At 45.9% G+C, this 12,080-nt stretch overlaps 1 protein-coding gene across 3 annotated transcripts in view; it reads right to left on the bottom strand.

The window, feature by feature from the left end:
- Positions 1 to 252: 252 nt before the first annotated feature.
- Positions 253 to 12,080, bottom strand: part of GTPBP1 (GTP binding protein 1) — a 23,494-nt gene continuing 11,666 nt past the window's right edge. For 2 of the 3 annotated variants that reach the window (XM_019544934.1, XM_019544935.1), the window contains exons 5-14: positions 11,124 to 11,472; positions 10,500 to 10,623; positions 8,009 to 8,123; positions 7,390 to 7,534; positions 7,062 to 7,244; positions 5,186 to 5,321; positions 4,352 to 4,530; positions 3,638 to 3,835; positions 2,822 to 2,863; positions 253 to 2,438 (exon numbers count right to left, since the gene is read on the bottom strand). In XM_019544934.1, the coding sequence (XP_019400479.1) occupies positions 2,346 to 2,438; positions 2,822 to 2,863; positions 3,638 to 3,835; positions 4,352 to 4,530; positions 5,186 to 5,321; positions 7,062 to 7,244; positions 7,390 to 7,534; positions 8,009 to 8,123; positions 10,500 to 10,623; positions 11,124 to 11,472 (1,564 nt within the window). In that variant the 3' untranslated portion in view covers positions 253 to 2,345. The remainder of the gene's footprint in view (positions 2,439 to 2,821; positions 2,864 to 3,637; positions 3,836 to 4,351; positions 4,531 to 5,185; positions 5,322 to 7,061; positions 7,245 to 7,389; positions 7,535 to 8,008; positions 8,124 to 10,499; positions 10,624 to 11,123; positions 11,473 to 12,080) is intronic. The other variant, XM_019544936.1, reaches the window with a different exon arrangement.

The raw sequence follows: 12,080 nt of genomic DNA, 5'->3' as shown, positions 1-12,080 counted from the left end.
GATGTGTTCTTGAGGAGTCTAACCTCCCAGCAATGGTGCACCATGCTTCTTGACCCCACTCCTTGACTGAAAAACAGCAGGAAGTATCCACAATGCCTACAACCTCTGCCCTTCAAGGTGTCAGTAGGGCTCGTGCACCAAGACCAGTTTCAAGGTTAGCTGCAAGGCAGCTCTCTGTGCAGTGCACCACGTGGGTTCACAGGCTTCAGCACAAAGTGCTGGGTGTTTTGAGAAAGACAAAGCAACATGACATCATTTAACTTGGAACAAACTTTTTATTTTATACATCATCACACCAGCCTTAGTGATCCTTGAATCCTGGTCACAAGAGAGAGATCACAACACCTCCTTTGCATGAAGTTAAGTAAACCTTCCTCAACCCTAGGCTTCTTCACTGGGAGCTCAAAGAATGAAGAAAGAGAAGTCAGCCTAGAGATCTCTGCCTCCCTTGGGAGGAGAGGGCAGTGAAATCAGATGCAGTTTGATATGAGACACACCTCACACCCCTTCACAAGGAGGGTGTTATTAGTGTTGTAGCTGCACGTGGTTCCTCAGGAGAGCTAGGCACATAGCTTGAGAGGGGCTGTACTCCTGCCCCACTCCCATCCATGCTCAGGCCAGTAGAGGCTCTAAGGCAAAATACCCTCATATCTGTCCTGTATCCCTCTCACGGCATCTTGCTCTGAGTGCCAATACCTGCATCTTCCCTGAGACACTTACAGCTCACCTTGCTTTAGCTGACTTCAAATCACAGGGTGACCCAGTATGACCTCTGTCCTGGCAGTAGCCACAGTGAGGAAAGAACCAAGGAAGTCCCCCTAAAGATGGGCTGAGGCTTTAAGTCTGCCTCTGGAAAAGGAGTTTTCCATAAGAGGTGGAGGGCCCCTGAACAAAAAGGGAACAGTGGCTGACCTTACTTCCAGTGGGGAGCAGTGACTTGCTGATAGCTCCACTTCCTCCCTCAAGACTCTAACACACCCATTGCTTGCCACAAGTCTGCTGAGGATAAGCCTTGTCCTCCACGGAGCTCCTCTGAAGAGGCGCGTATGGAAGAAGAGAAATAAGAACAAGCTGGAAGCTGGTCAGTTATGGAGCCCAAAGTTAAAAAGACATGATACTAATAAAGCAAGTCAGCTCAGAGTCTCCTGCAGGCTCTCTCCAAGAAGCTAAAAACTTGGTAAAAAAATAAAAGGGTGGGGTGGGTATAAAAAGCCACCATGTGCTCTTGAGGCTGAAAGTGCTTTCCTACATCTGAAACTGACTGGTCATGTTCTCCCTTCCACAAAGACAACTGACCAATTCTATTAGCCCTGGAGCCTTGGCTAGCCAGCAAGTCCTGAAGAAAGATCTCAGAGCAAATGGAGGAGTCAAGAAAAGGTGGTTTGCAATCTCCAGTCCCAAAAGATTTATTCCCCCTGCAATCACTGTTCAGTCACGGGGGAGGCAGCTCTGTCCAGGGCAAGGGACAGACCGAGCGTTCCTGCACTACATTGGTAACACTGTCACTGGGCTGCCACAGCCTTGAGGGGCAGGTAAGATCTGTAAGCTCCGAACAGACATGACAAAAGGAAGGGAAGGTGATAGATATCCTGCTGGGTCCCAGATTTGATCTAAAACTTTTACAGCTCTCAGCTTTGCATGTGGGGAAGGGGAAGAAGTATGGAGGAAAACATACACCTACTTAGGATCTAGGATTGCTCTGGGATTTGCCTTCCTCTTTCTGGTCTATCTGGTCAATTCTTTGGAGGCCTACTCCAAAACTGCAGTCACTGCCATGTTAAAATCAACCCATTTAAAAACAGCTTGAGAAAAGGAGGTTCCAAAACTCATTTGGCATCTTGCCTGAATTACAGCTCCCTCCAGCCAGCCACCTATTTCACACCTTTCTAACCCCTGGAGGTCTGGAATTTCAGATCTGCTAATGCCAATGGATTTGGGACAGCGTATAGGAGAAGGTAGTGAATAAATGAGACAGAATTTGATGGGGTGGGGTGGGGAGAGGGGGGCTGGCTGGCTCTTCTCCAACAGATCTGGATTCTCCTGTCATCTTCATGCAAATAAAATATAATAAAAACTAAGAATAAAAACTTAGCCCATGATGTACAAAAATGTGTTGTTAGAGGGAGGAGGAGCATGTCAGTCGCTCAGTTCCAGGTGTTTTATCACCTTCATTAGCTTATAAATTATAACCCCTTGGTCATTCCTCTGGGAGGGAAGGTTCTTCTGCAGCTGATCAGCTGGGATGGGTGTTTTGGTTTAAGCTGCTCTGGATCTCTTGGATAAGAAATGGAAGGAGGGGGAGGAACTCCTTATGGGAGGGGTTGGTGGGGAGCTAGGGGGGATGTTCAGCAGCCACCAGCAGGAGTCACACAAGCCCCCTGAGATTTCACTTTATGGCGCTGGCCCCCTCGTCGCCGGCCCCCTCCTCCAACCTTCGACTGGAAAGCAAGAAAAGAAGCATCAGTTTGCAGTGATCCGCAATATTAAAAAGTTACACATGTACAACTTGTGCAGGACTATGACACACATTCACTAAGAGAAGACTAGGGACGAGCATCTCAGGATCAAATTCCTACAGTCACTTGAAGGAACCAGGCAGGAACTGATGAATTTTGTTCCTGAGTTTCAGAAGTTCTGAACACTTCACTCGCACTGAAGTCAAGGGAAGCTGAAGGTATTCAGCATCTTAGAAATCCAGGGTCTGTTTCATGAGTAATGGCAGGAGAAAAATCAGAGCTTTCTTGCTAACAGGACTCTGTTCCCAGACCCAGGTCAACAAGACCACTATCATCTCAAACCGGCCATCAGGATGCAAAAATACCTTATTGCCCTCACGGTTGTGGGGCTCTTCATCCAGTGCAGTCTGAAGGAAAGCAGCAGGAAGAGAGAGGCAGAGATGAGCAAGAGCACAGCAACACAAACACCCAGGGACAGGGCAAAAAACATAAAGCATGCACAGCAGGCTACAGTGTAGTCCTTTACACTACTTGATATTGCAGTCAAGACAGATACAGAGAGAAAGAAGCCTCAGACAGGCACCAAGGACAGACACAGAGCCCACAGCATTTCCCACTAGCCAGCTGGGCTCAGGGACAGTGACAGTATGATGATCATGGGGAACAAACAACTGGAATAAAGGAGACCTGGACAAAGGATATGAAGTTCAAGGCAGAGTCCTTTTGCTAGCTATGCCCCATCTAAGCCCACCTTAATAGTATGGAAGGCAAGAAACCTCCTTGTACTGTCAGGCTGGGAGTCAAGTTAATTAAAAGTTGGAGAAAGGTAAAAAACCCTGGAGCTCTGAACAAGAAGACAAAAGAGATGTGAAGGCGGCACACAGAATGTCTACATCGTAAGCTCTGGGGCAGGAACTGTCATTTTGTGCTTGTAAAGTGCCTACACAGGAAGCTTCTGGCCCAGGACTGAGGTACTAGGTGCTGGTTCTAGAGGAATACAAACAACACCCGGCTGAAAAGACTGTCTGCCATCAGACGAATTGCTGGTTGTATCCCTGTAACCTGTTCCTGTCATCAGTCCTAAAAGAGGGGAAGTTATGTTGATGCTATCAAGAAGCCAAGACAAAGAGCTGAGCGGAGGATGTGAATAGTTAAGAGACATGTGGATTTCTTTTGCTTACCGGTGGTTGCAGGGCGCTAGAAGGTAGAGATGGTGCTGCTCCTGATGATGCATCATCCCCTGCTGGAGGCCCCGCTGGGGCTGTCCCACTCTGAGACGCAGCATCCTCTCGTTTCGTAACAGCTCCCTTTTTTGTTGATTGCATCTTGATTTGTTGGGGCTTGGAGTTCATTGGGGAGTTATTGGTGGTCTGGAGTAACTGTCAGGTACAAACAGAAGAGACTGAAGAGCAAGCAGCCAGTCAAGCAAGGTTTCACTTTAGAGTATCTGGCCAGCAAAGAGGGCCCAAAGAATCAATTCCAAGCATCATAAAGCAAACGATTTGGGTAGTGGCAGTGCAGAATTCCCACACTGGCCTATCAACAGGCCTCAGTCCTGTATAGGAGAAACTGTGGGATTCAGAGAGCAGTTTTCATCATGGCTTATTCAGTCCCTGGTGCCACCAATCAATTAAGCACTAGTTAGCAGACAGACACTGGTCTGTCTAGAAACTAGATACCCACCCATCAAATTAGTTCAATGCAGGTCAAACTGCCTAACGGAAAAGCACATTGGTCACCATTAGCCTATGTTTTGCTTGATATTTGTGATCAAGTGAAATCTGCATCTTTTTCCCTGACTCCCCTGAGCTGCTCAAACTCCCCTATCAGAAGTATAAAGAAAGGAAGAGAACTGAGGAGGCAAAATGGCAAAGGTATGGCTACTTGGCCCCTACCTTGGTGATAGTGCCCACAGCTTTGGTACGGCCCTCACGGAAGACCAGCCGCTGGTCTATATGCAAATATTCAGGGGTCTTGATGAAACGAAAGTGCACTGTGGCTTTGTCCCCTGTCCGTAGGCAGTCCTTGTCCATGCTGAGGATGGTGGCAGTCTGGCGGATACTGCCACAATGCACTGCAAATATAATGCAGAGGGTTTCAAAGAGCCATTGCCACTAGTGGAACAAACCTCAGATAAGGATCCAAGGTAGCTAGTGCTACTCTACATAGAATGGAAGGAATCTGCTTCATCTGAAAAGTGAAAAATTGACAGAGTTGCATTTGTCTCATACTCACAAAAGAACACAGGTATTGGCTGCAGCAGAGGACCTCGACTGTGTCCTACCAAGCTTTCTACAGCCACATTATGGAACAATAAGAACATGCTTGAACTGTGATCTGGTTTTGCCATGACAAAGCTTGTTCCCCGTAACAAACAGTCGGGGTGAGAGGGGGAGGGGAAAGGGAAGGAAAGGCTGGCAACGGAGTCCTATCAGACTGTCTTAGGCACCTATATAAAGATTACAGAGGCACTGACTTCAGGCAGGTACTGGGCAGGATAACCCCTTCCTAGGCACTCTGTTTACTACTGAAAGCACCTCCTGCTTTTCTAGATCAGTTCGCTCACCATAATGCAAGTGAAGAGAGGGAGGAATTTAATACAAGCAGCTGAACCCTATGCTCTGGTAAGGCAGGCATCACAAGCAGATTAAACCACCTGAGGCAAAAACCTCAGGTGGGAGCTATGCTTGTTGGAAATAGAAAGCCAGAGAAAACTGCTATATACTCACCCATTGCCTGATAGCGCGGGCTGATAGTAGTGGGGTGATGCAGCACCAGAATCTCAGCTTCAAATTCCCAGGATGCTTGGGGGTTCAACCGGGGGGACACCATCACCATGCCTTTACGGATGGAGGAACGCTTGATCTGGGGGGGAAAAGGATAAAACATAGTTAACCATGATTCTCTACTAAAGAAAGAAAATTATTTCACCCAGAAGGTTTCCAAAGCGTTTTAGAGGGCATTAACTGGCACCCACTGTAATGCAATGCAGAGGTTGTTTAATGACCGTATTAAGTAGAGATTTGAGGCACTTCTGAGGGTGTTTGCCAGGAGGATGCAGTAATCAAAATTGGAATTTGGGGAAGGATGCTTGGTTTAATGCTTCTTGCCTTGCTAAAAGTACATAGCATCCAAACAGACATTCCCTCCAGCATAGTGCAAGCTAGCACTATATTAACAGTTTGTCTAAAGAATCTTTTTACCGCTTTAATGATCGCTGTTTGAAACCAGTGCAATTACTACCATGGCTGCAGTTATACCAGTATGACTGTGTGCACAGCTGTAATTGTACTAATTTGGCCTTTTTCCTTTTTAAAGGACACCCCCTGCCCCCAGGCCAAAATAGTTAAATTGATACAAAACACTCTGTAGACCTGGGGCTTGGACATGCACTCAGTTCTAAGCAAGAGAATATAGATGTTAGAATCATAAAAGGTTAGGGTTGGAAGGGAAATCAGGTGGTCATCTAGTCCTGCTCAAAGCAGGACCATCTCCAACTGGATCACCCCAGCCAAAGCGTTGTCTAGCTGGATTTTGAAATCGCCACAGACGGAGCTTCTACCACCTCTCTGGGTAGCCTGTTCCAATGTTTTACTACCCTCCTAGTGAAAAAATTCTTCCTAATATCTAACCTAAACTTCCCTTGCTGCAACTTAAGACCATCACTCCTTGTTCTGTCATCTGCCACCACTGAGAACAGTCTAGCTCCAGCCTCTTTCGAACCCCATTTCAAGTAGTTGAAGGCTGCTATTAAGTCTCCTCTCAGTCTCTTCTCTAGACTAAATAAGCCCTGGTCCCTCAGTCTTTCTTCATAAGACATGTGCCCCAGCCCCTCATCATTGTTGTCACTCTCCATTGGACTCTCCAATTTATCCACATCCTTTCTGTAGTGAGGGGGCCCAAACTGAACACGGTACTTCAGATGTGGCCTCACCAGTGCTGAATAGAGGAAAATAATCACTTGCCTTGACTTACTGGCAACACACCTACCAATGCAGCCCAGCATGCTGTTAGGCTTTTTGGCAACAAGGGCACACTGCTGGCTCATATTCGGTTTACTGTCCACTGTAACTCCCAGGTCTTTTTCTTTAGAGCTGCTGCCCAGCCAGTCAGCCCCCAGCCTATACTGGTGCATAGGACTGTTCCATCCTAAGTGCAGAACTTTGCACTTGTCCTTGTTGAACCTCATGAGATTTCTTTTGGCCCAATCCTCCAATTTGTCTAGGACACACTGAATCCTAGCCCTAACCTCCAGTGTTATCCACTACTCCTCCCAGCTTGGCATCATCTGCCAACTTCAACTTTGTAAACACCCATATTTCATTCTGAGTCTCCTACCAGCCCCGTCTTACTATTTTGGATCTGATGAAATCACAGCCAAGGAAAAGAACACAGACAATGTGCTAACCTATGGTGAAAGGAAAACAGGATATGGAGTTTGATCCTTCTAGGTCTCATTAAACTTATATGAGATACCATAAAATGGTAACTGAAGAGCTCTCCCCTCCTAATCTTTGGGTTTGGGGAGACAGTCTTACTTTAACCAGGATGTGAGTAGATGCTGCCAAAAGGAGGTCCTTGTTCTCAGGAAAGTCATACACTCACCTTTTTCAGAGCAAAGGAGGCAGTCTGGCCTCCACGGACTTCCTTGACTGGCATGCGTTTGCGGTGGATTGACTTGACAGCAATGGGCAGGAAGTTGCCAAGGGGATCTGGACCCAGAAGCAGGGTGTCATTAAGCTTGATCAGGCCTCTCAGTGTTGTCCCAGACACTACTGTTCCTACACCCTGCACCAAGAAACACCAGTAAATGGAGTCATCCGCCACATGAAAGCAGCAATGGAGTCCAACCTTTCCAGGCAACTCCCCATTTCACATGATGCCCAGTCTAAGAAACAGGGCAAATAGCCCTTCTCAGCACCAGGCTCCTTACCGGGACAGAATAAGTGTCATCTATCTGAAATTCTGCTGGCTCTTCCTCCCTATAACTGGTCCGTGGAGACAAGAGATTGAGAAACATCTTTAGCAAATCCAGGTTCTCACCAGTGACATTAGAAATCTGGAATATTGGGCACATCCTGTGGAGACAGAGACACATATGTAGTTAGATCTTTCCCCAACAACACACACCCCATCTTTAATTTGCATTCCACCTTCAGGAAGGCACCCAAGATCTTGGACTTAACCCAATACACAGTATTGGGAACCTGGCAGTCAAACCCAGCTGCAAAACACACTCTCTTTGAAATTCAGCAATACAACTCATCTTCCTAATAACATTCAGAAAGGAGACTTGTGAGCCCTGATCTGTATTCCCTTCCTTCTTCCATGAACTGTCCAACAGAAAACCTTTACTACTCTTCTGTGTGTGTGTGGGGAGGGGGGGCAGGGGGATGGAACAGGACATGCTGATAGACCAACCTTGGAACCAACCTGTTACGCAGCAGACGTAACAGCACTACAGGTTTGGATGTCTTATTCTTATTTCATGTTGTCTCACCCAGTCCCCAAACAGCACTGTAGGACCAACCATGCTCTTCAACTCTCATTACCTCTCTGAGCTGAAGTTGGAGGCTGTTACAATGACATCATCCTTGCTCTGAACCAACACAGGAATCTTCCTACACCCTGGAGACTTCAGCAGTCGTTGCAACAGTTTCAGGGTTTCTTAAAGAGTAAAATGAACATAGTTAGGGTAACATCTCCCCTCTTTACAAGCTGTCTTTGGTGGGTTTCCTTAAGAAGACAGGCATGCTTGTCACTGAACAAAGAGGATACAATGGCTGAAGACTTAGGAGTTAGGCTGGTGCTTAGTGCAGTCACGATTTCTGTTCAAATTTACTGTACTCCCCTGCCTTTTCTCTCCACCTTCTCTCAAAGAGTCATATCTTTCATGCTGGCCAACGTACTGCTGAGCTGTTCTATTACCACTGTTCTGTCATGGATTTGCCTCTGTGCTCTTGACAGAAGAAAAAAAATTAAGGTTGTTCAGCAAATAGCTTTAAATGCTGATAACACATTCGACTATCCTCAGTTTCCCATAACAAATGATGCTGGTGAGAAGGCAGGAATGAAACGTATTTGAACTGGGACTTGCTTCTTTTGCCAAGACAAGCCGTGGTGTTCTCTCTGACAAATAGCCAGCCTTGCCAATGAGAACTCATGGCTGTAAGTCCTCAGAAGTAAGAGGGTCTTAAAGAGTAGCACAAAAAGCCAAAAACAAAATGGCACTGGAGAACACGAATCTGCAGGCACATTCAGGGCATGGCTACACTGAAGACATATCCTACCCAGCAATGTACCTTAGTGATTATGTTTCCAAATATGCAAAACTCATTTCCCTCCCCAAAGGCATGCTCCAATCCCAGAAACAGACCAGTGAGGCTGCTTTGGGCTTGTTCCCAATGGATTCTCTCAAGCACACCAGGAACTGAGACCTGGGGAGCAGTTAGTGGAAACCTCAGAGCTATCTCAGAACATGGTCAGAAATGTTTGGCCAGGCCATGCTGCTGCAGTTGTGTAGACATATCCATGGGAGATAATTTGGCTCCCCTCTTCCCCTATGATAGGAGCAGGCCAGTTCCTATTCAGGCCAGTATCCTGGACTCAGCAGTAGTCATTCCGGGATACAGAAAATGATTCCCCTACAACATACCTTCCCAACTGTGTAGTGCAATAGACAGGAAAAGAAACGTATAACTGGGTATCTGTTCTTTTACAAAGGAAAAGTTAGCCCTACTGAGAAAACCCAGCTGTGGGTCATTTGGATAAGAAGGAAGTCTTGTCTGGGAGCTTTAAAAGCTCCAGAAGAGTAGGCAAAGGGAAGAGGAAGCAAGCTGTGTCCAGAAAAGCAGGCTGCAAGAGAGACCAGGGCTGCTGTGCTGAAGCAAGAGCAAATGGGGCTTCTCTTCCTCATGTCCAGGACAGGACAGAGGATTTGGTTTTATTTATTTAAAAGATTGTGCTTTGCTTGGGACTACTGGCTGAGGAGCTCCCCAGGGAGCAAATCTGCTTGCAGAAGACAGCCAGATAAGCAACCCACTTACAAAGAAGTAGTAATGTCCAAGCTGGCTATTAATTTATACCTTCCAATCATTATCTAAGGAGAGACCATAACTTCCTGTTCATAAAAGTCAACTGGTAGAAGCACAACATTTTGGGTATGGAGGCAGCAGCTTCGCTCAAGGAATTTGCAGCTTATACACAAAACTCTAAGTGAAGGGCCAATTTTTCCACATTTAAGACCCTTTACTTGATGCTACAGTGAGCTCAGAGATCAAAGTCCTTTGCTAAAAATGTCTAATTCTTCATCCATATCAAGGGTGTTCCTTCCCTTGCCCAGTTACTGGCCTTATGACTGGCATTTCCTTTATTATTTGCCAAACAGCTGTTATGCCTCCATTTTCTAAGACTGAGAGCATCTACTGCTCACTCCCTTCTGTGTACTGAAAGCATAAGGATGCAGATTTTTTTTACAAAAAATACTAGTTATAGAAAACAGTGAGATCATTAGCCTTTTCACTTCTCAAGACCTACGTAATTCTGGTCAGAAACATGCCCCTGGCATCACTGGAACAAAATTAAATGGGAGAGGAATTTTATGAAAGAAAGAGGGTTATTTACATCCAGGGCATGCATTTAAACATAGGGAAGGGTCAGAAAGAAAAGCAAAACACCCAGAAAAGCACCCAGAGACCTCTACCATATTTACATCCCAAGAAAAGGCTTAATCCAACCTCAGCAAAAAGCAGTTGGCTGCCTCTTTTCCAGAAAGCCTGGTCAAGCAGAATTCTTCTACACGTCTACCCAATGCAAATAATGGTCATTTGGAAGTTGGTAGCTGTAATACTAGCAAGAGAAAAGCTTTATGAAGAAAAAACATGCATTTCTAGAATGCATCTAGGCTGTAAGCATAGCAAACCAAGTACAAGACTACTTCTTCAGCAGCAATACATTAGCACAGTTGAGGGAAGAATGGTAAGCCATGAGCAAGTAAATGTGCCTAACAGCAAAGAGCAGTTGGCTGGAGAGATTCTCATTTACCTTGCAGGATATTGGCAGGGCACATGTCAATCTTGGTCACCACAACAAAGACTGGAACATTGAGTGCCAATGCCAGGCCCAGGTGCTCCTTGGTCATCCCAACAATCCCAGCATTGCTACCAACCTACATCATGGGAGGAAGTAAAGAAAGAGTCACAACAATGAAGAGCTAGATGACACAGAAAACCAGACATTCAACAGGCTGTAATTGGACAGCAGAAATCATGGATCATGTATGTGTGGAACAGACTCCTCCCCACAAAAAAAAGCAAGAATGTTAAACCCATCAATGGCTGTCTAACCAGTTGATGAACTGACTTCTCACCCTCACTTTTAGCTGCTAGGGTAGCAGTAGTTTTCTATTCATGTGTTCAGAATGCTTGTTTTCAGATTAAAACTAAACAAATCCTGACCATTTAGGTTTGCTGAAGATGCAATAGTATTTGCCTTATGCATTAGCATTAGCCATGGAGTTCAGGCCACGCCTCTACACTGGCAATCATATTCTTCCTACTGAGAACACTGTCATTTCCCTTCTGCTGTGGTCCTTCAGTAGAAGAGAAGATGGGGATGTATTACAACTCTGAAGAGCATCTACTCTTAGCCGTAATGCACAATACTTACCATAAGCATGCAGAAGTCTGGTAAGTGGCCAGTCATACCAAAGACTGTGGTCTTCAGGTACTTTTCATGCCCAGCCAGATCAATAAAAGTGATGACTTTGGTGGATTTCTCACAAATCTTGGTCCATTCCAGGCTGCCTCCATGGCTGTCAGGCTTGTTCACCACATTGCCTTCACTGTCAAAACCCAAGATGTCATTGCCTACACTGCTGGTACGGCCCGACTCAATCTCATGCTTGTGCCTGAAGAGTTTTTGCCGGGCAAAGCCTCGGCCATTGTCCAGCTCGCCATGTGTCAGGACTCCCAGTAACGTGCTTTTTCCTGCATCCACATTCCCAACTACTGCTACCCTAGAGAGGAGAGGAGAAAATAATTTAGCATTTTTTCGTCCCAACTCACATGGAAATAACAGTAACATTCCAAAGCTGCTTCAAAGAGCATTGGATTGTCAGAAACAGACAAGAGATCTACTTTGTAGCTTCTAGTCTACAGAGGAGGAGCCCAAAGTCCATGGGCTACATAACTTCTGGATCAAAAGTATGGAAGTCTCTTGTTGGTGTCCAACCAAGGACACAGGAAGTTAAACCAATCCAGGAAAGCCTGATGAGATTCACAGTATAATTGTTTCCCAAAACCTGACACTCACTCAGATATATTCATTGTAGCACTTCAAAATAAGGAGACAACAACTCTCAACTTAGTTTTCCCTTAGAATTCCTCCAAGCTTGTCATGTTAATTCATTACTAGCAACAGATGCTGGAGATAGCCTGGACATTTAAACATTCTGTTTTTAGAGTGGGTGGGTAAAGTTGGAGCAGCAACTCCCCCGGAGGGGAGGGGAGCCAGGTGTCCAAGGAGAGTGGTCGCTCCTTAAGGAGACGATCCTCCAAGCCCAAAGAAAGGTAATCCCAACGAGGATCAAAGGGAGCAGGAGAGCACACAAGCCTCCGTGGCTCA

This window comes from Crocodylus porosus, unplaced genomic scaffold, assembly GCF_001723895.1.
Source record: "Crocodylus porosus isolate Cpor-Errol unplaced genomic scaffold, CroPor_comp1, whole genome shotgun sequence".
Taxonomy (NCBI): Eukaryota; Metazoa; Chordata; order Crocodylia; family Crocodylidae; genus Crocodylus; species Crocodylus porosus.
Note: the sequence above shows the minus strand (reverse complement) of the source record. Positions and strands in the feature narration are given on the sequence as shown.